Source organism: Stegostoma tigrinum, chromosome 1, assembly GCF_030684315.1.
Source record: "Stegostoma tigrinum isolate sSteTig4 chromosome 1, sSteTig4.hap1, whole genome shotgun sequence".
Lineage (NCBI taxonomy): Eukaryota > Metazoa > Chordata > Chondrichthyes > Orectolobiformes > Stegostomatidae > Stegostoma > Stegostoma tigrinum.
The window spans coordinates 97,965,628-97,991,562 of record NC_081354.1 but is presented as its reverse complement, the minus strand read 5'-3'; the positions used below and the strand labels follow the sequence as shown (position 1 = coordinate 97,991,562).

Sequence of the window (25,935 nt, the reverse complement as noted above, 5' to 3'; positions counted from 1 at the left end):
AACATATCAAAATTAATATACTAAATTATTGAAAACAAAGAGAGAAACAGAATTAAAGTTGAGTATAGTAGGATTCTTCTTCACAACTGGTCAACACTGAACAGTCAAACTGCATTCAAAATATCAACTCTTTCTCTATCCACAAGTGCTGCAGACTTGCTGAGTTTCTTCAGCATTCTCTGTGGTTATTCCAGTGTTCTAGATGCACTTTTTCTACATGACTTAATGCAATATACCTCTTTTCAAAACTGAAAAGATAACATTTGTGCAGGTCCTTTTTCAGAACTTAGATCTGTGATGTTAGTAATCAGTCAAAGAGGTCTAGGACACAGCAAACTGCCCTTCAGCCCATCGAGTCAATGTTGGTAAACACAACCACCTAGCTATTTTAATCCCATTTCCAGCACTTGGCTATAGCTTTGTATTTCTTGACATCAGAAGTGTAAAACTAAACACTTCTTAAATGAGTGCTTCTGCCACTACCCCCTTACAGGCAATGTGTTACAGATTCCCATCGCTGTCTGGGTGAAAATGTTTCCCTCACATCTCTCTAAGCCTCCTGCACCTTACTTTAAATCTTGTGGCATCTTTCTGCACACAGGAGAGACATTTATTTTTCTATGTTTTAAGAAACAGAGGTGCATAAATGTTTTAACTACAAGTATACACAGTTTATTACCTCCAATCCTTTTACAACAAATTTCATTATTTTGTTTCATTATTTTATTTGATATGCTGATTATTTTTTGGTAGCAATAGACATAAATCAAACAAAAAATGCTATAAATTAGCTACTTTCAATGACTTCTTGTTCATTTTGAAACATTAGCTCAATAGCTGTTGAAATTGCTACCCACTATTAGGATACATGTTGCAGACTGATAAAATAGTGCATATGCTTTGTTGCTACACACCACTGCTGTTTTTTCCTACAGCGAAGTTATACATTAAAAGTGGGACGTTCAAGACTAGGGCTAGCTTCCCACTTCTGGCATCCACTGCAGGCACTGAACAGTTCCTGGTCAAATATAGCACGCTTTAACTGTACGTTAAAAAATCCTTTACGTAGCCCAAATCAAATATACATCTTGTGTCATTATTCAAGGTTTTTGCAGCTGCTAATTAAGACTGCTCCTGTTTGACTACTCTACGGCTCCATTCCCATGTTTGATAGGCCAAAGTACCATAAGATACAGGAGCAGAAGGTGGTCATCTGAACCACTGAGTTTGCTCCACCATTCCAATGAGATCATGGCTGATCTGATAATCCTCAACTCCATTTTCATGACTTTTCACTATAACCCTTGATTTCCCCTGTTTAAAAGCTTATCCTTTTCAATCCTGAATATACTTAACGACCTAACCTTGACATATCTTTGCAATAAAGAATTCTACAGATTCACTATCCTTTGAGAGACACAAATTAGTCCTCTTCTCAGTATTAAATAGGTGATCCCTTACTCTGAGGGTTGTGCTCTCTGGTCTAAGACTCTCCAGAAGGGGAAAAAAATCTCTGCGCATCTATCCCATTAAGCCCCCTAAGAGCCAAGTATGTTTCAACAAGGTCCTCTCTCATTCTTCTAATCTCCAATTAATATAAGCCCAACATTCTCAACAGCTCCTTATATGAAAATCCTTCTAAACCTGGAATCATTCTTGTGAACCTTCTCAGGACGATCTCGAATGCCAGTATATCTTTCCTCAGAAGCCAAACCTGTTCACAGTATTCCAGCCATGGTCTGATTGGTACCTTTTATAGTTCTGGCAAGACCATTCTCCATTTGTACTTGAGTCGTTTTGAAATAAAGGTCAACATTCCATTTGCCTTCCCTGATACCTGCTGAACGTGAGTGCTAGTTGTTTTTGTGATTCACACACTGAGTGGGCTTGGTTTGCACTAAAGTGATATCTATGGCTTGATACTTCAGTAGAGTGAATTTTTGTGGAGTAAGATGATTGGTAGTGTATGGTGCTGTAATAAGCAGCATTTCTCTCCAGAATTCATAAAGAGGTTAGATTTGCAGAAAACAAATGCATCACGATATTAGATGGGAAAGGTCATCACCAAATTAAAAATATAAACCTTATATAAACTTAAGATTATTTAATAATCAATACCTTTTGTTGCATCCATTCCACCAACTGCAAACAGCACACCTACTGTAGACTTCCTGGGTTTAGTCCGTGGACTCTGCAGCATGTTTCGTCGCTCTGGTAGCAGATGGTATTTCATTGCTTCCATGATAAGTTTTTGGCATTCAATATCATCCCTAAATAGTATATTGTTCTCCATATCTGCAAGAAACTACCAGGACCAATTCAAATTCAACAAATTTCAGGTATGAATAAAAATCACACAAAACTTTTGACTTTATCAGAAAGGTAAATAATTTTACACTGTTTCAAAATAACTTCTTAAATATCAGCAGAATCTAAAATTGAACAATTTAAAAAAAAATCAATAACCAAACTAATAATTCTACTTTAATCTTTACAATAATGAAATATAGTCAGAAGCTAAAGGCAGAGTTTTTTTTATAACTATGACTGAACAATTTTGCAACACCATTAAAATAAAGCTGAAGTTCATTTTAAGGACACGTATCTTCTACTTTCTCAGTGTTAATTAAAATCTTTGATGCATTGTTGAATTGACACTGGCCAGTGGACCATTACCCAATCTTCAAGCAGCCAATGAACCAGGTCACTGCATGCAGTATAAATGTGTGTCGCTGAAAGCATGATAATGGGCACATCTACTAAAAAACAAAATGAAAATGAAAGGAAACTTTTAAGCTGCATTTGAAATCTGCCTTACAGATCAAAAGAATGGTGTGCTGTATGATGGATGACTGTTGTCACTTCTCATTTTGGGTGTAATAAACAAAATATATACTGAAAATCTATCGTGCTAGATCACTGTATGTGCTTCCATTTGTAATTTTTAAAAAATCACATGCTGTAAGAGATGAACATGCAACCCAATGCTGTCAGGAAAATAGATTCGCAACTCCAAGTTACAGTAGGATTTGGAGGGCATGCAACTATGAACTTTGTCTCCCAATCATTCTTGCAGATAAATGATCAAAAGCACGAAAAATGTTCAATTTTGCCAATTCTCCTATGGAAAGTGCACTCTTCGTACGCAACGTGAAAATAGCTTAATGTTAGATAAAATAGTGCATTTTTGCTTTGTACTTATTTCCATCTTGAGAGCTCACATGAAATAATGAAAGTTAAAATTTTGAAAGGCGAACTATATCTCTGCTTAAGATGGTGAAGAAAATACAAGGTCACTTCAGACTTGTTTACAGCACATAAGGGACGGCTGAGAATTAAGTGCTCAAAACAGCTAGCAAGAAAGGGAAGGAATTAAAAATAAGAGCACACAGGTTGCATTGTTTGTCAGAAAAAGAGGCAAATAATCAGCACACAAGACACAAGGGAGATACACTACACTGAACAATGAACCTATAGACCAGCTTGGGGCTATTATACTTAAATAGAGGAACTAGCAACCCAAGTACAGTTGAAGGGGAATGATGCCTTTGTACCCGATTCCACGATAACTGGGAAATTTAAATTCAATTAATTCAGAACAACAGGTGATATCTATAACGGTAACCACAAAACTACTGGACTGTTGTAAAAACCCAACCGGTTCACTACTGTCCTTGAGGGAGAGAAATCTGTTGCCCAGACCCAGTCTGGCCAATACATAACACCAGACTCTTTGCAATTTTCTTGACTCTTAATTGATTTTTGTAATAACCTATAAACGATTCTATTGTATCAAAACGCTACTAAAAACTAAGAAATAAAACTTGATTCTCCATCATTATGTTTTGTTTCTTTTAAGTCTTTTTCATGGGATGTGGGCATCTCTGGCCAGGCACAATATTGTTGCCCAGACCTAACTGTCCTTGAACTGAGTGACAAAGTGCAAAGAAATGGCTGCAGTTTTATTCTACATAGTGGAGCACATTGTATGCAATGTCACTTCTTCCTGAAACAATGACAGTGAAAGCAGACACCAGAGTTGATGGGTTCTGAACTATGGAAACAATTGTTTCACAATGTTTTGATTGGCTCCTGAACAAGAAACCTCGGCTCGAGTGTGGCCAGCGCAGCAGAAAAATACATAGCGAGCAAAATGTGTCTCTCCTCTGTGTGGAGGTACTAGAATGTCTCCAGTAACAGCTGTCCATCTTCCACTCTCATTTATAAATCCCCCATTACAAGAGAGTTAAAACACCCTCAGAAATAATAAGATAAATTCTCAATCAATTAGTGAATGAAAGAAAGCAAACAAGCTTGTGCAAAAAAATTAAATGAATTAGAAGAAACTGAAGGAAACAACCCAACTCCTATCTGAATTGTGCTATTGATTTCTGTTTGTGACTTTTTTTGCCCGTTTCCATCATTAAAATCCATGTCTTGTCTGTCAGTGCCTTCCAAACCTGTGATGTCTAGCACCCAAAAGGACAAAGCAAACATGCATTACCAGCTACAAGTTCTACAAGTCACACACAATCCTTACTTTGAAATATATTCCTTTATGATGGTTGGGCCAAAATCCTGAAATTCTTTCTTTAATACCACTTGGAAGTAACTTCACCACATGGATTGCAGCAGTTCAAGGTGGTGATTCGCTAGCACATTTACAAGAGCAATTAGGGAATCAATGCTGGTCTTGCCAATGATTGCAATGATCCCATGACCACCTGAAGTCTTCCAAGAATCCTTAGATCCTGGAAAAGTCTGAATATAGAGGATTAGAAAACTACTAATGTAACATCTTTATTTAAAAAGGGCAGGAGGCTAGAAATAGGTCAATTAGCCTGAAGTCTGTTGTTGGGAAAATGTTAGAGTTTATTATATTTAAAGGTTGTAATAGCAGAGCATTTGTGCATAAAATGGTCAGGCACAGTCATCATGGCTTCATGAAAGAGAAATCATGACTGACAAATTTATTAGAATTCTTTAAGAAGGCAACAAGCAGCATAGATAGAAGGCAACCAGTAAACAGAACATTTTTGGATTTTCAGAAGGCATTTGATAAAGTAGGACACATTAACCCATAGGTTTCAGATAGTTAGTCTATCCATGCTAAAATATTAACTGAGGACAGACTGTTCAGATAAGGGGAACATTTTCAGCATGGCAACCTGACACTAATGGTGTGCCACAGGGATCAGTGCAGAGGCATATATATTGATGATTTGGATGAAAAAAGTTAATGTACTGTAGTCAAGTTTGCAGATAATGTAAGAATAGGTGGCAAGGCAAGTGGTAAAGAAAACACAAAGAGCATACAGACAGGTTAAGCCAATGGGCAAAAACCTGGCAGACGGAATATCATGTGGGAAAATGTCAGGTGTGCACTTTGGCAGGAGGAATAGTGAAGCTGGGTATTATTTAATTAGAGAAAGACTGCAGAAAGCTACAACAGAGAGGGATTGGGGAGGGCCACATGCATGAACTCTAACAGGACGAGAGACAGTAAACACAGTAAGGATACTTCCAATAACTGTGGAGTCCAGAACCAGGAGTCACAGACTAAGGATATGTGGTAGACCATTTAAGGCTGAGTTGAGGAGAAAGTTCTTCACCCATGGAGTAAGAAGCCTTTGGAATTCTCTGCCATTTAAAGCAGTTGAGATCAAAACATTGAATGTTTACAAGAACAAGATACAATTACCAGAGATAAAGGGATCAAAGGGTATGGGGCAAAAATCAGGAACAGAGTACTGAGCTGCATTGATCATATGAATGATGGAGCAGGCTCAAATTGTTGAACAGACTTTGTGCTATGTTTCTACATTTCTCAAAAAGCTAGCATTCAGGTTCGGCAGGTAAGAGGAAGGCAAATGGAATTGTGGGCTCCAGACATCAAGATAAGTCTTACTGGATTTCTCATCTGATTCTGCCAGAAATCTTGCCATTGCCCACACTGGCCTCAGTCAAATACTACTTTTCTTGGCAATTGCTTTTAAACAGTTTTGTTTCATATTTAACCTCCTGAAATATGCAATAGTTTGAACCAAAAGCTTCTATTCGTTAAGGTGTTGATTCTTGCCCCTTTAGGAAACCCTCAAAATGAGTTTGGAATAAACACAACTAGTTGATTTAAAGTCTGCTAAACTGTCAATTTGAAGTTTAGCCACAACTAACCTATCATGACATTCTATTCAGGCAAAGTCATTAACACTTCAAGCCTGGGATGTGTTGAAGTTATTTGTTTTTGTCATGCATCAGCAAAGAGGGTTCTCTGGAAATTTCGTTAACTGGATTCAGTATGTTTGTGAGCTGAATGCTTTCCACTAAGCATCAGTTTAGCATGTGTTGCCCAATCATAAAATCACGTCTAACTGTAGTTGTTTTAGAGATAGTAGGAACTGCCGATGCTGGAGAATCTGAGACAACAAGGTGTAGAGCTGGATGAACACAGCAGGCCAAGCAGCAAGAGGAGGAGGAAAGCTGACGTTTCAGGTCTAGAGATAATGGGAACTGCAGATGCTGGAGATTCCAAGATAATAAAATGTGAGGCTGGATGAACACAGCAGGCCAAGCAGCATCTCAGGAGCACAAAAGCTGACGTTTCGGGCCTAGACCCTTCATCAGAGAGAGATGAAGGGTCTAGGCCCGAAACGTCAGCTTTTGTGCTCCTGAGATGCTGCTTGGCCTGCTGTGTTCATCCAGCCTCACATTTTATTATCTTAGTTTCAGGTCTAGACCCTTCTTCTGAAAATGTCTAGTTATTTTCCACTCACAAAATAAGGCATACATTTATCTTTACTGATCACTAACTCATCATCCTGCTCCCAATCAAAGTGACAGAGGGAATCAACAGTGCAAACAAGTGCACTCAGTTAGGTTCTGCCACAGCCACTCAACCTCAGACATCATCACCTTAATCCTGACATTGACAAAAGAGGAATACTGAAGGACTTTATCTCCAAATCAAGAAATATTGGTTTCTAGAAGCTCAAAATCAGATCAACGGCAGGAGGCAGGGGCAATGTTAACAAGTAAACCCTACAGCTGTCAAACCGAGACATGGCCAACAGGAAGGTGAATATTGTTATCAACAGCCAATAAACAGAGTCCTTTGGACATGGCTACAAGAATTTCTCAGGTTAAAACTCAATATAACTATCTTTAATTATGTGAATAATGATTGATCCTTGTCTGAGGCTAACAGTTGGTTAGATCACTTTATAATAGTTGTACCAAACTGGTCTTATAAAGAAACAGCGTAGGACTGGTTGCAGCAGCATATTGTCAATATTTATCATTCAGGCAGCAAATGCTCCAACAAAAGAAAACTCAGCCAGTTCCACCAAACATTACTAAAGTTATCTCTCACTGATGTTCAATGCTGTGATTGGAATAAGGTTGGCCAGGTGGATCTACAAGTTCCTCGATTGGGGCTGTTAACCTGGGCCAATCAGGGTGTCGTGGTTTACAGAGATAAACAGGAGTTGCAGCATCCCTAGCAGACCAGTGGTTAGGATTCGGTGCTTTCACTGCCATGGTCCAGGTTCGATTCCCAGTCAGGAAATTAGCTTTTGTGTGTTCTGTTAATTTGGGGCCCTCTTGTGAAACAGTGGCAGTGTCCCTACCCCTGGACCATGAGGCCTAGATCCAGGTCCCACTTGCTCCTGCTGTGTGTAATAGTACCTCTGAACAGGCTGATTAAGAAAATAGGTCAGTGAAAGAAACAGCTAGATCTGGGACTTAGTAATATCAAATGTTTAATATAACAACATCCACAATATTTGCCCAAAATTGGAGTGCTTGATAATGCACATTTAAACAAAAATAAACAGGAGTGTTAGGGATTCTCTAGGGACTGGCTTTAAGCTAGCTAGTCAGAGTACATCTACTGACCCTGTGTAAATAAAGGGGGTCTTGGTGACGGTAATCCAGCCTCCGTGAAATTACTTCAGTCAGATACAAATCAGTTGGTGACTGAATGAATTCAGTTTGTTCATTTTGTGGAAACACCTGAAAGTCAGTGAAGGTGAGGGCGGATTCTTGCTCATAGTCTTGCCCTAATCTATACTGTAAACCCACTGCAGAACTGAGGAAGTATTGCATTGTTCATTGAGATGGTGAACTGAGCCCTCATCTGCCTAATCAAATGGACACAAAAGATCCTAAGACACTTCCAGACTTGGGCTTGTATTTATTACAGACAAGAATAAAAAGCAGCTTTGTTGAAACATATAATATTCTTAGCAGTCTTGACAGTGCAAATGTCTGGGGGTTGTATCACCTTCTGGCAGAGTTTAGGACCAGAAGGCATAATCTCAGAGTAAGGGAATTTAAGAAAGAGACTGGGAGGATTGTTTTCTGTCAGACTGCAGTGAAGCGATGGATTTTTTTTGACAGCAGAAGTCTGTAAAATTTGGGTTGTTAGGTATATTTAAGGCTGAGATGCAGTTTTGACCCATAAGGGAATCCAGAGTTATGGCAAAACGTCAGGAAAGTCAAGATTATCCATGGTCTTGTTGAATGATGGAGCAACCTCAATGAGCTGAATAGTCCAGTTCTGCTCCTACAACCTATGGTCTTATTCCTCGAAGAACAGCAAGTTCTCTTTGTTCAATGAGTTCTCAACATTCCTTCCTCTCACATGGCCGACTTACAAATTTACGGGACAATCATTCATTTTCTATTTGTGGCGTTCTGTTGTCCAATAATGGACTGCAGTATGTGTCTAAAGAACAAAGTTCAATATTAACCTACTATTGCAAAACATTTTCAGGATGTCCTGGGCAAGTGATAAAAATTGCTATAAATGCAACTTCTTTTTGTTTTATCCTTGGAATTGTGTTATTTCTCCTAATTTTATCCTGTGACCTGATTGGTCTAATAAAGCAGATTTACCAGAAAGTAGCTTGTCTAACTAAACAGCTAGCCATTAATAGATGAAATTATTGTCTATTGCCAGTTCTATTTTAAACTGGTGATCTTACCTGGCGTGGCAGTGGCTACTATGGTTTGCTTCAGTGTTGCCTGGCTAACAGAAGGTTTAAAAAAATATCAGACTGAGTTCCTACTCTTGACTGTTATTCATAATGTCTCTGCTGGAAAGTAAGCAGTTAAAATTAAGGATTTTCCCAACACCTCTTTACGTGCTCACAGTAAGACAATTCTTATCTACATACCCATGCTCTTTAGAAAAGCAAGCAAACAACAGGAATCTGAAATAACTCAAATATTCAGCAGGTCTGGCAGCAGAAACAGAAACAATGATAACATTTCACGCTGATGACTTTTGTCAGAACAGGTCATCGATTTAAAATTTTAACCCTGTTTCTCCCTTCCCCGATGCTGCTAGACCTGCTGAGTGATGTTAGAATCTTCATTTTTGTTTTTATATGCTGCCGATAATCAACAATTTATGAACTCATCAATGGGCAAAATTGATTTAGCATGTTTCAAGATTAAAAACTGTCATGATAAGTCATACTGGGCACTAAACAAAATGGTAACAATGTCAGATGTCTTCAAATGATCAAGTAAGCTTTCTGAGAATGCAAGACACAACTGCTTGGGAGCCTCTGCCTGTCTTACAACAGCTTTAATGTTATTGGCAATCACAGTTTGAGTGTTCAATTTCCCAACACAGCACCAAATTTACCTAAAATCACCTTTATAGACAGCTGAGGCAACTGTTAGAAAACTGCACATTGATAAGTTTTCTTCATGGTAATGACACAGAAGTGACCTTTCTTTTCTCAAAATGAAACCAAAGTTTTGAGACAAAGTTTATAAGAACATAAGAACTAGGAGCAGGAGTAGGCCATCTGGCCCCTCGAGGCTGCCCCACCATTTAGTAAGATCAAGGCTGATCTTTGAGACTCAGCTCTACTTACCCGTCCACTCACCCTAACCCTCAATTCCTTTACTGTTCAAAAATTTATCTAGCCTTGCCTTAAAAACATTCAGCGAGGTAGCTTCAACCGCTTCACTAGGCAAGGAATTCCACAGATTCACAACCACTTGAGTGAAGAAGTTCCTCCCGACCTCAGTCCTACATCTGTTTCCCTTTATTTTAAGGTGATGCCCTCCAGTCCTAGTTTCACCTGCCAGCGGAAACAACCTTCCTGCTTCCACTTTATCTATTCCCTTCATAATCTTATATGTTTCTATAAGATGTCCTCTCATTCTTCTGAATTCCAATGAGTCTAATCCCTGTCTACTCAGTCTGTCTTCAAAATCTAACTCTCTCAACTGTGGAATCAACCGAATGAATCTCCTCTGCACCCCCTGCCGTGCCAGTATACCTCTTCTCAAGTAAGGAGACATCTGCACACAGTACTCCAGGCCTCACCAGGACCCTATACAGCTGCAGCACAGCCTCCCTGTTTTTAAACTCCATCCCTCTAGCAATGGCGACAAAATTCCATTTGCCTTTTTAATTACCTGCTGCACCTGCAATCCTACTTTCAGCAATTCATGAACAAGGACACCCAAGTCCCTCTGCACAGCAGCGTGCTGCAATTTTTCACCATTTAAAACAGTCAACTTTGCTGTTATTCCTACCAAAATGGATGATCTCACACTTATTAACATTGTACTCCATCTGCCAGACCTTTGCCCACTCACTTAGACTATCTATATCCCTCTGCAGACTTTCAGTGTCTTCTGCACACTTTGCTCTACCACTCACCTTAGTGTCATCTGCAAATTTTGACACACCATACTTAGTTCCCAACTCCAAATCATCTATGTAAGTTATAAACAATTGCGGTCCCAACACTGATCCCTGAGGCACACCATTACCCACTGACTGCCACTCAGAAAAACATCCATTTACCCCTACCCTCTGCTTTTGACTGTTCAACCAATCGTCTATCTATGCCAATACATTACGTGTAATACCGTGCAACTTTATCTTATGTAGCAGCCTTTGGTGTGGCACCTTGTCAAATGCCTTCTGGAAATCCAGATACACCACATCCACAGGTTCCACCATGTCCACCATGCAAGTAATGTCCTCAAAGAATTCCATCAAATTAGTTAAACATGACCTACCCTTCACGAACCCATGCTGGGTGTTCCTATTGGGACAATTTATATCCCGATGTCTTGCTATTTCATCCTTAATGAATCTATCATTTTTCCTGCTACCAAAGTTAAGCCACCTGACCTATAGTTACCTGCTTTTTGTCTACTTCCTTTTTTAAACAATGGCGTCACATTGGCTGTTTTCCAATCTGTGGGAGCGAACCCAGACTCCAGTGACTTTTTGTAAATAAATACTAGTGCATTTGCTATTTCCCCCATCACCTCTTTTTGTACCCTGGGATGCATTTCATTAAGGCCAGGAGACGTCTATCTTTAGCACCATTTGCTTGCCCAGCACCCTTATCCATTTGCCTTGCTTCTTCAGTGCACAAAAATAACATTTATCTTCTCAGAATAATCAAAATAGAACCCAGGTTAAATTTCCAATACACAGTCTAGCTAAAATTTCATGAGTCAAATCTTCAACATAAACAGGTTGCAATTTTGTGTCCATTACAGTGTATGCCTTGATTGCATCAGACTAAACCATGAGGCTACTTTGATCAAACAGCCTTTGGCACTTTACTATTTGACATAAAAGGTGCAATTTTGAAAATGAACTTTAACTGGAGGCGGCCATTTGGCCCTTTGGGCCTATTCCACCATTCTTCACAATCCTGGATCTTGTCCAACTCAAAAGCCTGACCCTGCTTTCTCCTCAGAACCTATGATCCTATTTTCCCCAAGTGCTATACTTAGTCACCTCTTGTATACATTCACAGCAGTCAATATGAATTACAACCCTCTAAGACAAAACTAAAGATAGCAACTAACAGAACCCATATTTATCTACTTCTATGAGGCAAAGAGGAAGGTCAAACAACTCCAATAACAGACACCATATCTATCAAATAAAGATACATAAGTACTGACAACTATGCCAAGAATAATAAGAGCACGCAAAACATCAAGAGTCAATTCATTTCATTCAAATCTTCCAACTAGCTGTTTAAATTCCCCTGATGTCACAGTTCATTGTTTAGTAATCCTAGACACCCATTTATATAGGCATAATTTGGAGTTTGGCTGGTACCAGACATAAAGGTTGAAAAAAGGGGAGGGAGTTACTTTCAGTCTTGCATCACTTAAATATTATAATACTCCGCCTTCATGTGTGGATATTCTTTAACCCAACACTCCACTTGCCTACAGAGATATGCATTATGTTCACATGCTAGATGGTATTATCAGCTAGAATGCTCTTTAAAGAAACACAAAGTGCCCAGAAATACAACTTGTTTTCAGATGTGGACAAGTAATGAACCAAGAGCCAGTCCCACCTCCCACATGCTGTGCCTGCAAAGATGAAAGGAAATTGTACGAATTAGGAACAATGCAATTCTGATGTATCCACCTTATTTTCTCAATTGTAGTGCTGCGCCAAGCAGCTGCCTGACTGCTCTTCTGATCTTGGAGAAGCCTAGAGCCTATTTACACAGCAGGGAGCCCCAGCAGCATCATTTGCTGATTGTACGATACAAGCAGCCTGCTGTTTCTTAAAAGCGGTACATCTCTTAAAGGGAAGCTGGTCCAAAACATTACTGTATTCAAGTTTTTTTGGGCAATGAACAGTGAGGCAGTCAGAGGTTCCATTGTGACTGATGAAAGATGGAGGTTGCAGGTGGGCAGGAAAAGAGGTGTCCTGGTCTACTGATGGAATAGATGGCACTCAAGGACCACCCTGTGAAGAGAATGGAAGCAGATTACCAGGAAGGTCAATTCCTGGAGTCTGGATCCAATGAGCTGGCAGCAGTGCCAGAAGCGATCAAATAATAACATTAAAATGATTATACAGCTACACTACACTTGTTATCTTCAAAATAGTTTTTTAGAAGCATTCATAGACCATGACACCTTGGGCAACATACTCTGCCTAGAATCAGAAGGAATTTTGACATAAATAGGTGGCTCAGTGATTAACATTGCTGCCTCAAAGCGTCAGCATCTTGGGCTTGATTCCAGCCCTGGGTGACTGACTGTGTGGAGTCTGCATGCTCTCCTAGTGTCTGTATGGGTTTCCTCCGGGTGCTCCGGTTTTCACTCACAGCACAGTGGTGTGGGGGTTAGGAGGGATTGGCCAAGCTCTTTATTCTTCATGCATTCATGGGATGACGGCATCACAGGCTAGGCAGCCTTATTGCCCAGGGGGGCAGTTAAGAGTCAACTACATTGCTGTGGGTCTGAAGTCACATGTAGACCAGACCAGGTAAGGATGGCAGTTTCCTTCCCCATAGAATATTAGTGAACCAGATGGGGTTTTTTCTGACAATCAATCAAAAATGGATTCACAGTCATCGTTAGATTTTTAATTCCAGATATTTAGTGAATTCACATTTCACCATCTGCTGTGGCAGGATTCAAACCCAGGTCCCCAGAACATTATCTGGGACTCTGAATTAACAGCCCAGCGATGATACCACTAGGCCATTACAGGGTTATAGGGATGGGTTGGGAGATGGGTTTGGGTGTGCTGCTGTTCGAAGAGTCAGTGCAGGCTCACTGGGCCAATTAGCTTCTTTCTGCACTGTAGGGATTCTATGATTCTAAGTCTACACATCAACTCAATAGATTCTCTTAACACAAGTTCAACATGTGACTAACTGTTCAACCGGTCCATGCCAAACATAGTTCCAAAGTAAACTAGTCCCACCTGCCTGCTCCAGGCCCATATTCCTCCAAACCTTTCCTATTCAATTATTCATCCTAATGTCTTTTAAATGTTGAAATTGTAACTGCACCCATCACTTCATCAGGAAGTTCATTCCATACATGAATCACCTTCTGTGTAAAAACATTTGTCTCTCATGTCCTTTTAAAATCTCTCTCCTCTTATCTTACAAACGTACGTCCTACTCTTAAAATTCCCTATCTTAGGAAAATGACAACTACCATCAACTCTATACCTGTCACTGAGACAAAATCCTGCAATTCCCTTCCTAACTGCCCTGTGACTGTTCCTACAACCCAAGGATTGCAGTGGTTCAAGAAAACAGTTCACCAGCATATCTCTCCATGGAAGAGAATGATAAAATTCAGATGAAAAGCATCCCCACAGACTCCATAACTTAAGTCAAATTGATATACCACATATCATTCTTGGATGTTCTCATGACAAATCTGTTGACGGTTTTTGTTCTTTTTGAAAGTAAAGGCTTGCCAACTATCGTTGCCAAGACATTAACTCTTTGAATGAATTAATGGAACCAGCTAAGTAACAGTTTAAAGAAAGATGCAATTTACCTGAGGGCACAGCAGAGGAAGTCTGATGTAAGCCAGCAATTTGCTAAGTTCTTTTTGTCTGTTATCTGCATCATGCCGAACCCAGCTAAGCAGTGCATTCAATATGGTTTCTTCATTTGGTATATTCATGTCATCACTAGCCAACAGTTTAACTATCTCATTTGCAGGCAGCAGTAGAAACTCCTGATTCCTGATCACATCCATGAAGTGCTCCTAGAACAAAAGAAGAAATATCACTTGACATTTCTCCCAAGAAGGTCAACCGTACTGCAATTACTTTACAATTGGATTATTAGGGGATATATAATTAAGCGATTTACACAAAAACAGAGAAATGAAGATGTCATTGCATCTAAAATGTATTGAAAATGTCTTCTGCCGTAGTTTGTTACCTGAATATACATACAAATAATTGCTGTTCATGCAATATGTGTACATGTTGGAATCTCAAAAATGACTGCCCAACTTCCATGGCACACTTCTCACAGGGCCATAAATTCAGCAGAACTCGAATTTATTCAATGTACAAGCTTCGCAGAGGTGTAGATGTTGTCTACACGATGGATGGAAAACTTTTCAACTTCAATCGGTTGAAATCCATGAAGAAAACGACACTGACATTGTTTGTAGAACTTCAGTATGTGGATGACAATGTCAGGTTTGCTCTCTTGAAAGAGAGTCTTCAAGCCTCGCTTACAGCTTTCACGGAAACATAATGAAGAATTTGTCTCAGCTTTAAATTCAAGAAGGTTCAAGTCCTTTAGCAAACTGTCCCAAGACAAGTTCCAAACTATTCTGCCGTTAAGACTGACAGAGGAATTCTCCCAACTGGAGAACGTTTTCCCTAAATGGGGAGTCACCACTCATCTAAGGCTGACAATGATGTGGAGATCCAAACTGCCATTGCCTTCTTTGAACATCTAAAGAATGACTGTTTTCAACAGCTGTGCTGATATGAAGACTCATGTGTATAAGTCCTTCCAACTCTTAATTTGGCTCAGAAATTTGCACCATGTATTGATATCATCTCAAGGTCCTAGAGAAGTATCACCAATGCTATTTGAGATGGATTCTCCATATCAGCTGGGAGGACAGGTGTATTAACATCAGTGTCATTGATGGAACCAACAGCACCAGCATCGAGGCCATGATCATTCTATACCAACTTTGCTGGGCTGACCACTTACTTAGGAACCCTAAGTTCTGACTGACAAAGCAAATCTTCATCCAGTTCAAGGAAGGAACTCGAGCAAGGGGAGGACAAAGGAAGTGTTTCACAGACTCCCTCCCTGAAGGCTTGTCTCAAGTAGCATCAGTGGCTGGAGGATCCTTGTTCAGAAGAAAGCGACTTGGAGGATCCTCCAAGGGATACAATTCTTTTGGAACACCTGTTGTTAAAGTGAGGTATGGGAAAGAAAACCGAGAAAGGAATGCCAATAATCTTGAGTCCAAGGACCAATTCCACCTCCTGGAAATACCTGTCACATGTGTCATTGCAGGATAAGAGTGCTACAGATCAAACCTACGGACCCATTACCCAGGGACATGGAATTTCCTGGATGGAGAATCATACTTGTTAGCTATTGAGCACTGACAATTATGATTGGGGTGGTTGACCTCCATACATAATTTCTAAGAACAGACATATTTGTATTAATTGATTTCTGGGTGTCGAGTAATAGCTCAGCAATGGGAAACTTGATTTTTGTTTTCTTGCAAGCCTTGCTCAAGGTTCTTCTGAGAAAGATACTTGGGTATTAGTAACTGGGTGGCATGGTGGTTCAGTGATTAGCACTGCTGCCTCACAGTGCAGGGACCCTGGTTTTATTCCAGCCTTGGGTGGCTATCTGTGCGGAATTTGTAAGTCCTCCCCGTGTCCGTATGGATTTCCACCACGTGCTCCAGTTTCATCCCACAGTCCAAAGACTTGTAGGTTAGGTGGAATGGTCAGGTGAAATTACCCCATAGTGTCCAAGGATGTGCAGGCTAAGTGGATTAGGCATGATAAATGTGGGATTACAGGGGTATGGTAGGGACCTTGGGCTGAGTAGGAATCTTTTTGGAGGACTGGTGCAGACACGACGGGCTGAATGGCCTCTTTCCACCGTGTAGTGACTCAATTTGGGTAGGTAGAAGCCTTGACCTTCTTGAAACTATGTACATTTATAGGAAATGAACAAATTTGCACCTACTCTGATGGGCTCCTGCTAGATAGTTACAGAACGTGCTGCAACTGTGTGAGCATAATGTCTGACCCTATGCCACATCTTTAAAAGAGAAAAAAAACTCTCATGTATGACAGAGATACACAATGATTCATTTTTATATGAAAGAAAAAATAATACTAAAGCTCATTTAAATTTTCAATCAGTTTCTACCGGGCAGGAGCCAATAGTATTAGAATTTGACATTAGTTGATGCCCCATCTCTTATGGCATAAGGATGCCTGTCATAATGACAAGAAATGTGAAATGCATGAATCTGCAAATAGTCTTCTGAAGGTGAAAGCTGAGTGAAGCTACCTAAAAGTGATGTAGAGAAAGCATTACCACACGTCTACTTTTTGGTGCTCTGTAATTAACACTTGATGCTTGACAGTGCCTGGAAAACAAAAATGTCCTCAGCTCTGATCCCATCACCTTTACACACAGCAAATTCACTACATTAAAAAATGACTATTTGAATTTGGTTTTAAATTAAAACTGTATAAAGAACTGTGAATGTTACAGCTGGAACATCTTCTATTTTATTTCTCAAAAGGTTTCTTTCATATTACATTGTTGCTTAAAAAAGGTAGTTACAAAGCAGAATACGCTTCAATAATTAGGTGGCACGGTGGCTCAGTGGTTAGCACCGCAGCCTCACAGAGCCAGGGACCTGGGTTCGATTCCTGCCTTGGGCAACCGTCTGTGTGGATTTGCACATTCTCCCCGTGTCTGCGTGGGTTTCCTCTGAGTGCTCCGGTTTCCTCCCACAGTCCAAAGATGTGCAGGCTAGGTGGATTGGCCATGCTAAATTGCCCGTAGTGTTCAGGGGTGTGTAGGTCACAGGGGGATGGGTCTGGGTCTGGGTGGGATGCTGCATGGGGCGGTGTGGACTTGTTGGGCCGAAGGGCCTGTTCCCAAACTGTAGAGAATCTAATCTAATCTAATATATTCTGCCTACTCATCACAAATATTGTACAACATGTCTCCAGAAAAGATTTATGAATATTTAAAAAATAATCAGAATATGTAAATAATTTTGCAGAGCTAGTACCTTTGCTGCATGCTGGTGATAAATAAAGATGTATTTAGATGGTTCTTTTGTTTTTGCCCAAAACAATGGAAGACTTTGATTTGCACATTTAAGTTGCTGTCAAATTAGCCTCCTGACATCAACCAGGAGAACCAACAATGCAAAGGAGTAGACACGGAAAGGTAAGATCACAACAAATATAGACTATCAGAGGGACGTTGGTGTGCTTGCCCACAGATCCTAGAAGGCAGAAGCACAGCCCGATACTGTGGCTAACAGGCATATGGGATATTTGTTTTTATTGAACAAGGCATTGAATAGAAGAGCAAGGAGATGATGGTGGAGCTGTATATAACATTAAGCCACAGCTGGAGGACTACGTGCAATTCTGGTCACCATACTAAAGGAAGAATGTGTTTGTACTAGAGGGGACAGAGGAGTTTCACCAGAATGTTGCCTAGGCTGGAGCAATTCAGCTTTAATGGGGCTGCTTTCGGTAAGGCAGAGAAGGGTGAGGCATACAAAGTTATAGTAGATGAAGAGAATTGTTTCCCTTTGTACAGGGGTCAACAACCGAGACAGTTTAAAAGGTAAGGAGCAGGAAGTTCAGAGGGGATCTGAGGAAAATACTTTTTACTCAGAACATTGTGGGTACCTGGAGCTCTCAGTAAAGGCAAAAATGCCCAAGACATTTAAGGCTATTTGGATGAACGCCTGAAACACCATAGCTTATATTTTTACAGGCCAATTGCTGTAAAATGAAATTAGAATTGATGGAAGTATGAAGACCAGTGTAGACACGGGCCAAAAAGCCTTTCTCTGCACCGTAATAACTCAGACTCTATAATAACATTAACTAAGGCTTTTGGTTTCTGAGTCCACTGACATTACCACTAGACCATCAACTCCCACTTACTCAGTCTAAGCACCTATTTAGCTAACATTGGTAGAGGATGAACTACTAACGTGTCTTAATGACAAGAGGCACTTGTTTTAACAAGCTGTAGTTTGGTGCATGGTATCAATAGGTACAATTACATTGGCTGGTTATACATAATAACTAAGACAATTAGGAGGGGGGGGAATCTTGTGATGCAGTGGTATTGTCCCTTCCTCTGAGGGTTATGGGAAAAGGCAGCGAAGTGGAGATGAGGATGATCAGATCAGCTACGATTTCACTGAATGGCAGGACACAGCCTTTGGGCCAAAAGTCTATTCGTGCATCTCATGGTCATTTGCTGACCATCATTGTACATGCAGAAAATGGGTGGCATGCAATTGCAAATCACTACATTATCTCCCTTTCAGAGAAGGGGTACGCCAGTAAGTCAGGCTTAACTCAGAAACAAACAAAATGATGAAATATTATCTTTTGCCCAATTTATTTGGAAACTGCTGCAGATTCTGCATCTTTATCAATCCCTGGCTGTTTGTGGCTGTCAGCAGCACAGCAACTGATTGAATTAAGTCTTCTATGTTTAAATGAATCTACAACGGAACTGTAGCCAAATACAGAAGGCTTTCTAATGCAGTTGCGATCACAATGATTAGTTAGTGGTGGAAAATGCTACGTTTTGATAGGAGAATTCAGCTGATAAATTTAATCTGACAAAATGAAGTTATACATTATCTGATTTGGGTTATGAAAGGAAATCACTCCTACATTTAGGCACCTGCACTTTTGGGCATGAGGACATACAGCTATTGTTTATAACTCTGAGTAACTCATTTTGACAACTGTTTTTAGGTTTCACAGCAAACAGAACTGATGGTGAGAGAAAATCTAGGCACAAAGAAACAAATAGTGGATACGAAATTGAATTAGCAATCTGGAATTTCCAAGTTAAAATTCCAGCATGGCTGATTGTGAAATTGAATTCATTGATAATTTATGGCTGGCATCAGAAAATGCTGAAGAAAGTTGGTGGTACATAAGGAAATCATTACTGGCAACTGCAAATTAATGCTCATGAACATATCATCTACATACCAGATTTTTTTTAATACCCCTTAATATGATCCTTGCTGCACTCAAATTCACTTTAAGATGGCACCGTGTGCTGCTATCAGCTTTGATTTTTTTCAGGTTAACCAGCAACAAACCGTTTCATCCAATTTGTGAAGCAGTAATCATAGGGGTAGAGACTCATATTATCAAAGGAAAAGAAATGGAGTTAAAATAAACATTTTTGAACTGAGTGGTCACAAGAAAAGGGATTTATCATTGATGAGACTTTTGGATCAATTGTAACTTCTGGCAGGAGGATGATGGAAGCAAACTACAAATACATGTAGGTGTGCAAGTGGGATCCTTCTGATCAGCTTTCTGGTTGTGTGCAATGGAAAATAAGAGCCGGAGAAAAAAGTCAAACAAAAATCAAACAGTTCAGAGGCCATGTCCAACAGTGGAAAGTTATAGAATGTAAGTCAGTTCTGAACAAAGTTCTTCTTGGGAGTTTTCAGCCCGAAGAGTTAAGGGTTGGGGGGAAATTGTAGGCTTGCCCTTCTAGGAACTGCATTGCAGCAGAGGTCTAAACTTTACTTCTGGGGCTTGGAAGAACATGAGCTGTTTAAAAAAAAGTCTTTTTAAAAAAATTTACCATTAGCGAAATTCAGAAATTTCTATCCAGGTTTGCCTGGATATGGGAAAAAGGCAGGAATCTGGGGTTTGAGTATATAGTTCCAATTTATGGATACTAAGAATCATGTTGTAGTGATTTTCTCACCTGTTCAGAATGAGGACTCCTTTAAAAGGGCTCCTGAAGTAGCTGTTACCATTACCAAGTCCTTATAAGTATTCGTAAAATAAAATCTGACAATTAACGAAATCAAACAGTAAAGACATTTTATATGGAAGACAGATACTTTGTTAGATTCTTCAATGCATTCCAAATTCAAAAGTCTAAAATTAAGAACCAGTGAGAGGAACTGTAACCATTTTTCTGACAGGATTCCAGAAATAATCTAGTCTCTCTTGACCTAAATATGCATGTCCCCTAAACGAGAATCTAAACATACAGCATTCAATAACTGTCGAAATACATAGCAGCAGCAGGTGAATTTGTCCTGAAACCCTCGCAAATAGTTGTGGTAAACACAATGATGGCAGTGACAAGCTCACGTAATGTCACCAAGTGCATTAGATGGAGGAACAGCAAGTGCAGGAGACAGAATCTGTGAGGAGCTTCTCCTTTAATCACAGTTTCTGTCGCTACCATGCTGATTCAGTTCGTCCACTCAAAGGTCCCTTTCTATGGGCAGCTGTGCACCTATTTAGAATGGCTCATGCATTACACTGGAGAGCGAGGGAAGGAGCTGCTGTGTCCTGAAGTAAGAAGCCTTGATAGCGAGAACAAGATACAGTCTCAGAATCCACAAAAGACTGAATATCAGAACGAGAGTACACGCGATTCACAAGTCAAAGGTTGTGGGATGGAGAAAAGACTCTTAATTAAGAGATAATGGGAACTGTAGATGCTGGAGAACCCGAGATAACAAAGCGTGGAGCTGAATGAACACAGCAGGCCAAGCAGCATCTTAGGAGCACTAAAGCTGACATTTTGGGTCTAGACCCTTCTGATGAAGGGTCTAGGCCTGAAACGTCAGCTTTTGTGCTCCTAAGACTCTTAATTAACTCCACTTGTCAGTCAGCCTGAGAGAAAAGAGATAGGCAGACTTGAAGTGAATGAAAATGATAGAACTAATGGAATGTCTAATTGCCAGCCATAGACTCAGATTTGAAAGTGCTCAAATCAGCTTACAGATGGGGAATTAGTTGACTTTCCCCACCTCAGGTGAGTGCAGCTGTATTGCCCAACTAACTGCTGAGGCTAAGACCAGATAACTTAGGCCAGGCTGGTGAAAGCACTGAGGCTTTATTGATCTACCTTTACTGTTATGCAGTCTTCTTAACAGTTGAGGTTTTATTTAGGGAATTCAGCTTAACACTGTTTTTGTAAAAACAACTGGCTTTAGTAAAAGAAACTAACACCTCCAAGCTCTGTGCAATAACCAACAGAAACATAAACAGAAGGGTCTAGGCCAGATACATCAGCCTTCCTGCGCCTCTGATGCTGTTTGGCCTGCTGGGTTCATCCAGCTCTTACACCTTGTTATCCCAGAAAACATATATTTCTTTTCATATATTGTTCCAGCCCTCTCAGGCATTAGTCATTTACTTGTTACTTTTTACGCCTGACAACCAAAGACAATAGGCTTCATCAAGTAACAGCTAACTTGAACGAAAGATTTTCTCTACGCTTGTTATTTTATTTTCTTTCCTTTCATGCAAGTGATATGTTGTTGGGGAAAAGTAAACCAACACAGCACATTAGAGGTAACTTGAAAGGGGTTAAAATTATGACGATGGATTTGGACAGAATAGATACAGAAGAACCCATAACATTGGCAAAACGGGGCAAGATGAGAACACAGATTTAAGGAAATTGACAACAGAAGCAATGGTTTTCATGGAAAAACTTTTCATGCAGCAAGTGCTCGGATCTGGATGCAGTGCTCAAGAGTGTGATGAAAGCAGATCCAATCATGGCTTTCAAATGGAAATTGGATCACTTCCTGAAGAGAAAAAAGCAGAAAAACTTTTGACTTTATTTCCGGTTGGCAACATGTCTTTCTGGGGTTCAAGTGGCTTCTGGGCCAATCTGGTGTTCTGGTCCTCAGTAAGATGACTGGAAACATTCTAAAATTTAGTAGCTTGTCTAGATAGTGAAATGATAAAAGTAGCTTTGAACTGGATGAGTCCTGAACACTAAGCTTAATGTAAAAGTGAAATAGTCCGCAAAATGATTAAAAATGTTTCTAAATATAATTTTGTATATTTACATTTGACATATTGGTCCCAATATAAAGTACTGCAAGTAGACATTTACTTTTCCTTCAATTTGTTTGAATGAAACATTACACATTTTAATATAGAATCCCCATAAATCCATTTAATTATTGAGAGATTAATGCAATTTAAATGAACCCCAATAGCTAGGTTCAAGCAGTTTCCATAGCAACAGCTGCTGTAAAGGAATAGTTCTGACTACACATTAAAGACTACCAGGGAAAGCAATTTCAAATCACGATTGGAGACTAGGTGCCAAGAAGAATCCATCTGACAAGGGTAATTATTTGTGGAAATGAGTTTCTAAAAATAAATTTCTTCTTATGATTTTTGTATGGCCCACTCACCGAACGAGAGCACTCAATTCTGAGTTGAAGACACTTAATTTACAATAGCACCACAGTATCAACATTTATGCTGAGTTCTAAAATGAAACAGGAATTTGGTAGTATAGAACTTGAATATTAGTGAGAAAGACATTTTGCGAATGCCTTTCATCTTGCACTCGTTGTGATATTATGCCGGAATACAAATTCAAATAGAAAACCAATATTTATATTGTATGAGTGGAAGGTGCTGATTTTTGGGAAGTGGACACTGACTGGGAGAGGTACTGCCACTTAAATGGTGAATGATTCTTTTTGTTTTGTGATTTCCGTGCCAGACTTGCACATGAACAGCAATGCATTGTCCATTGCTCATTTGACACTGTGTGCAAGTGCCGGTGTTGAACTGGGATGGACAAGGTGAGGGTGGCAGATTTCTTCCCTGAAGGACATTAATGAACCAGATGGGTTTTACCAACAATCAGCAATGATTCTTAATTCCAGACATTTTTTGAATTCAAATTCTACCACCTGCCATGGAACCTGGGTCCCCAGAACATTGGCTGGGTTTCTGGATTAGGGATAATATCACTAGGTTATTGCCTTTCCCTGTTACTCAAAGTTTTGAGATACTTTACCCTTTCCCTTTGGGAGAGCTGGACACTTTTCAGGACTACAAGTAACCTTATAGCTTTCCTGGCATTTGCGTGATGTACTGTGGGAAATGAGCAATTATCCCGTAAAATGATGTTGACTCTCCATATGTCATCAAGTTTGCATTAGAAATGGCTTGGACTCTATGTGCAAGATTTTGGATAAAGCTAACCTAAAAAGTTCTGGAACTGTAATCCCAAGATAAATTCCAACCAATGAAGATAAGTCTGTGGCAGACAAGAGTTGAGAATCTCCTGACCAGTTTCTCAAATAGGACATTGACTAGGGGTGGGCAAGAAGTGCTGGCCAGCAAGTGACACCCACATCCCACAAATGAACAAAAAAAAACTATTTTGTGCTGCTACAAGGCAGTAGGAATGCTACTGGTGATTATCACGAACATAATGCTACCTTTAAGCCCATAAGATTTTCTGCTAAGTCACATAAATAAATAAATAAATAAATAATGTGGTGTATGAATTTCAGTCAAGTGTGATGTCCAGTAACCCATACGTCCTACAAACTGGCAGAACATGCCATACAGCATATCTGTTCAGCTCTTCACAGCAAGATAAATAACTGTACCCAATCAGCTTGCACTTACAAAACACACAATGCAAGATCTAACATTAGATGCGATTCTAAAATTGGTCCATTGTTGGGTAATATTAAATCAGCGAGGAATTAACCTGACAATCAATTTAGGATTGTCAGTCACTTTCACAGTATTGGGCACTTGTGTGTACTGAAAGCTATATATATTAACACATAGGGCCTTGTTCTTTGCAGGTAGAAAACACTGTTATATCTCACTCCGGGGGCACATTGGAAATCGAGCCTTGCTATTCATGAAGTCATCGGAAAATGCAAAGTTCCCTCATGACATCTGAATTTCAAACCCAGAATGATAGAAAGTATGGAGTAACTGGTTTCTGTGCTTAACACAGCCACTATTTTTATTGCAAGTAATTAGACTCAATTATAGTTGCAACAGTTAAACTGTCAGCATATAATACCACTACTTTAGAGTATAATCCCCATCTAAACTCCTTCTTACACAGAGAGAAAAACAGACAAAGTAAATAGGTTATTGACTGAGAGGGAAACTGAAAGGACAATTCAGTAGTCTTTGTTGCAAGGTTCTTTAGTTAAGATGATCCTTATGACTCTAATGCTGGCCAGCATATTGCTTCAGTTGTATTTCTCAGGATGCTTCCACTGGTTGGTCAGAGACCAGCGATCACTAGATGAGTCAAAAAGTCTCTTGACTTTTCAAATAAAAGTCACAGTATGCAACTGCTGTTGAAGGAAAGATAAACCTGAAGAAAACCAGCTTATGGTGAGATTTGCCCATTCACAACAGACAGCCTGCTCCTGAGCTAGGGAATAAAATTAACCCTTTTCTCTCTTTGGAACTTGTTCCCAGCTCCAAGCAGTTCACTTAATGGAGAATCAAACACACAGTTATGTGGAAGTAAAATGACCTGTCATTGATAACTAGTCGTTAGTTCTTAGACTAATTCTTGTTGCCATCAAATACTGCAATCATACGCCCCCTTGCAATTCAAACTTCAATTACTGCTGTTCAAATAGTGTCTTACACGATGCCCGGTGAGTGTCAGGTAACTTGCTTTTCAAAACTGCAGCCACGTTTTCAACCAGTGGTTTTAAAACTGTCTCTGAGCCACAATTAAAAAAAAAATGCACTGTGCGTCTATCAACTGCACAAATAGGCGACACGGCACTCCCAAAGGCTGTGTACTCAGCCCTTTACTATAACGCCCCATACACTCGCGACTGTGTGGCCAAATTCTGTACTAACTACATCTACAAGTTCACTCATGACACCACTGCTGTACGCCCTCAAACAATGACGAAACGGAATATAGGAAAGAGAAAGAATGCTTAGTGGCTTGGTGTAAAGATAACAATCTCTCCCTCAACATCAGCAAAACAAGAGAGCTGGTTATTGACTTCAAGGAGCAAGATGGAGGGCACACACCTATTTGCATCAACGGAGCTGAGGAGGAGACGGTCGAGGGTGTCAAGTTCCTAGGTATCACAATCACAACAATCTGTCTTGGACCATTCACGATGATATGACTGTCAAGAAAGCACAACAATGCTGCTACTTCCTTAGGAGGCTAACAAAATTTAGCATGTCTGGAAAGACCCTTACCAGTTTTTATAGATGTACCATTGAAAGCATTGTATCTGGATGTATCATGGCTTGGTATAGCAACTGCTCTGCCCAGGACTGTAAAAAACTTCAGACATTTATTAACACAGCCCAATTCATCATGCAAGCCAACCTTCCATACAAGGACTCCATCTATACTTCTCGTTGCAGTCAAGATAATCAAAGACCGTTCCAACTCCGGTTATAATCTCTTCTAAACCCTTTGGTTGGGCAGAAGATACAAAAGCTTAAACACAAAAGATTCAAGAACAGCTTCTTCCTTGCTGTTATTAGACTTCTGTATGGACCTTTTAAGTTTCAAATTTAATGCTGACCTTGCTCCCTGAGCAGCTTCTCTACAGCCATAA

General features: G+C 39.8%; 1 protein-coding gene across 12 annotated transcripts in view; it reads right to left on the bottom strand.

The window, feature by feature from the left end:
* The window catches only part of LOC125452281 (kelch-like protein 5), a 140,957-nt gene that overhangs the window by 28,965 nt on the left and 86,057 nt on the right, over nt 1-25,935 (bottom strand). For 11 of the 12 annotated variants that reach the window (XM_059647171.1, XM_059647159.1, XM_059647180.1 and 8 more), the window contains 2 exons: nt 14,323-14,535; nt 2,119-2,305 (listed from right to left, as the gene is read on the bottom strand). In XM_059647171.1, the coding sequence (XP_059503154.1) occupies nt 2,119-2,305; nt 14,323-14,535 (400 nt within the window). The remainder of the gene's footprint in view (nt 1-2,118; nt 2,306-14,322; nt 14,536-25,935) is intronic. The other variant, XM_048530526.2, reaches the window with a different exon arrangement.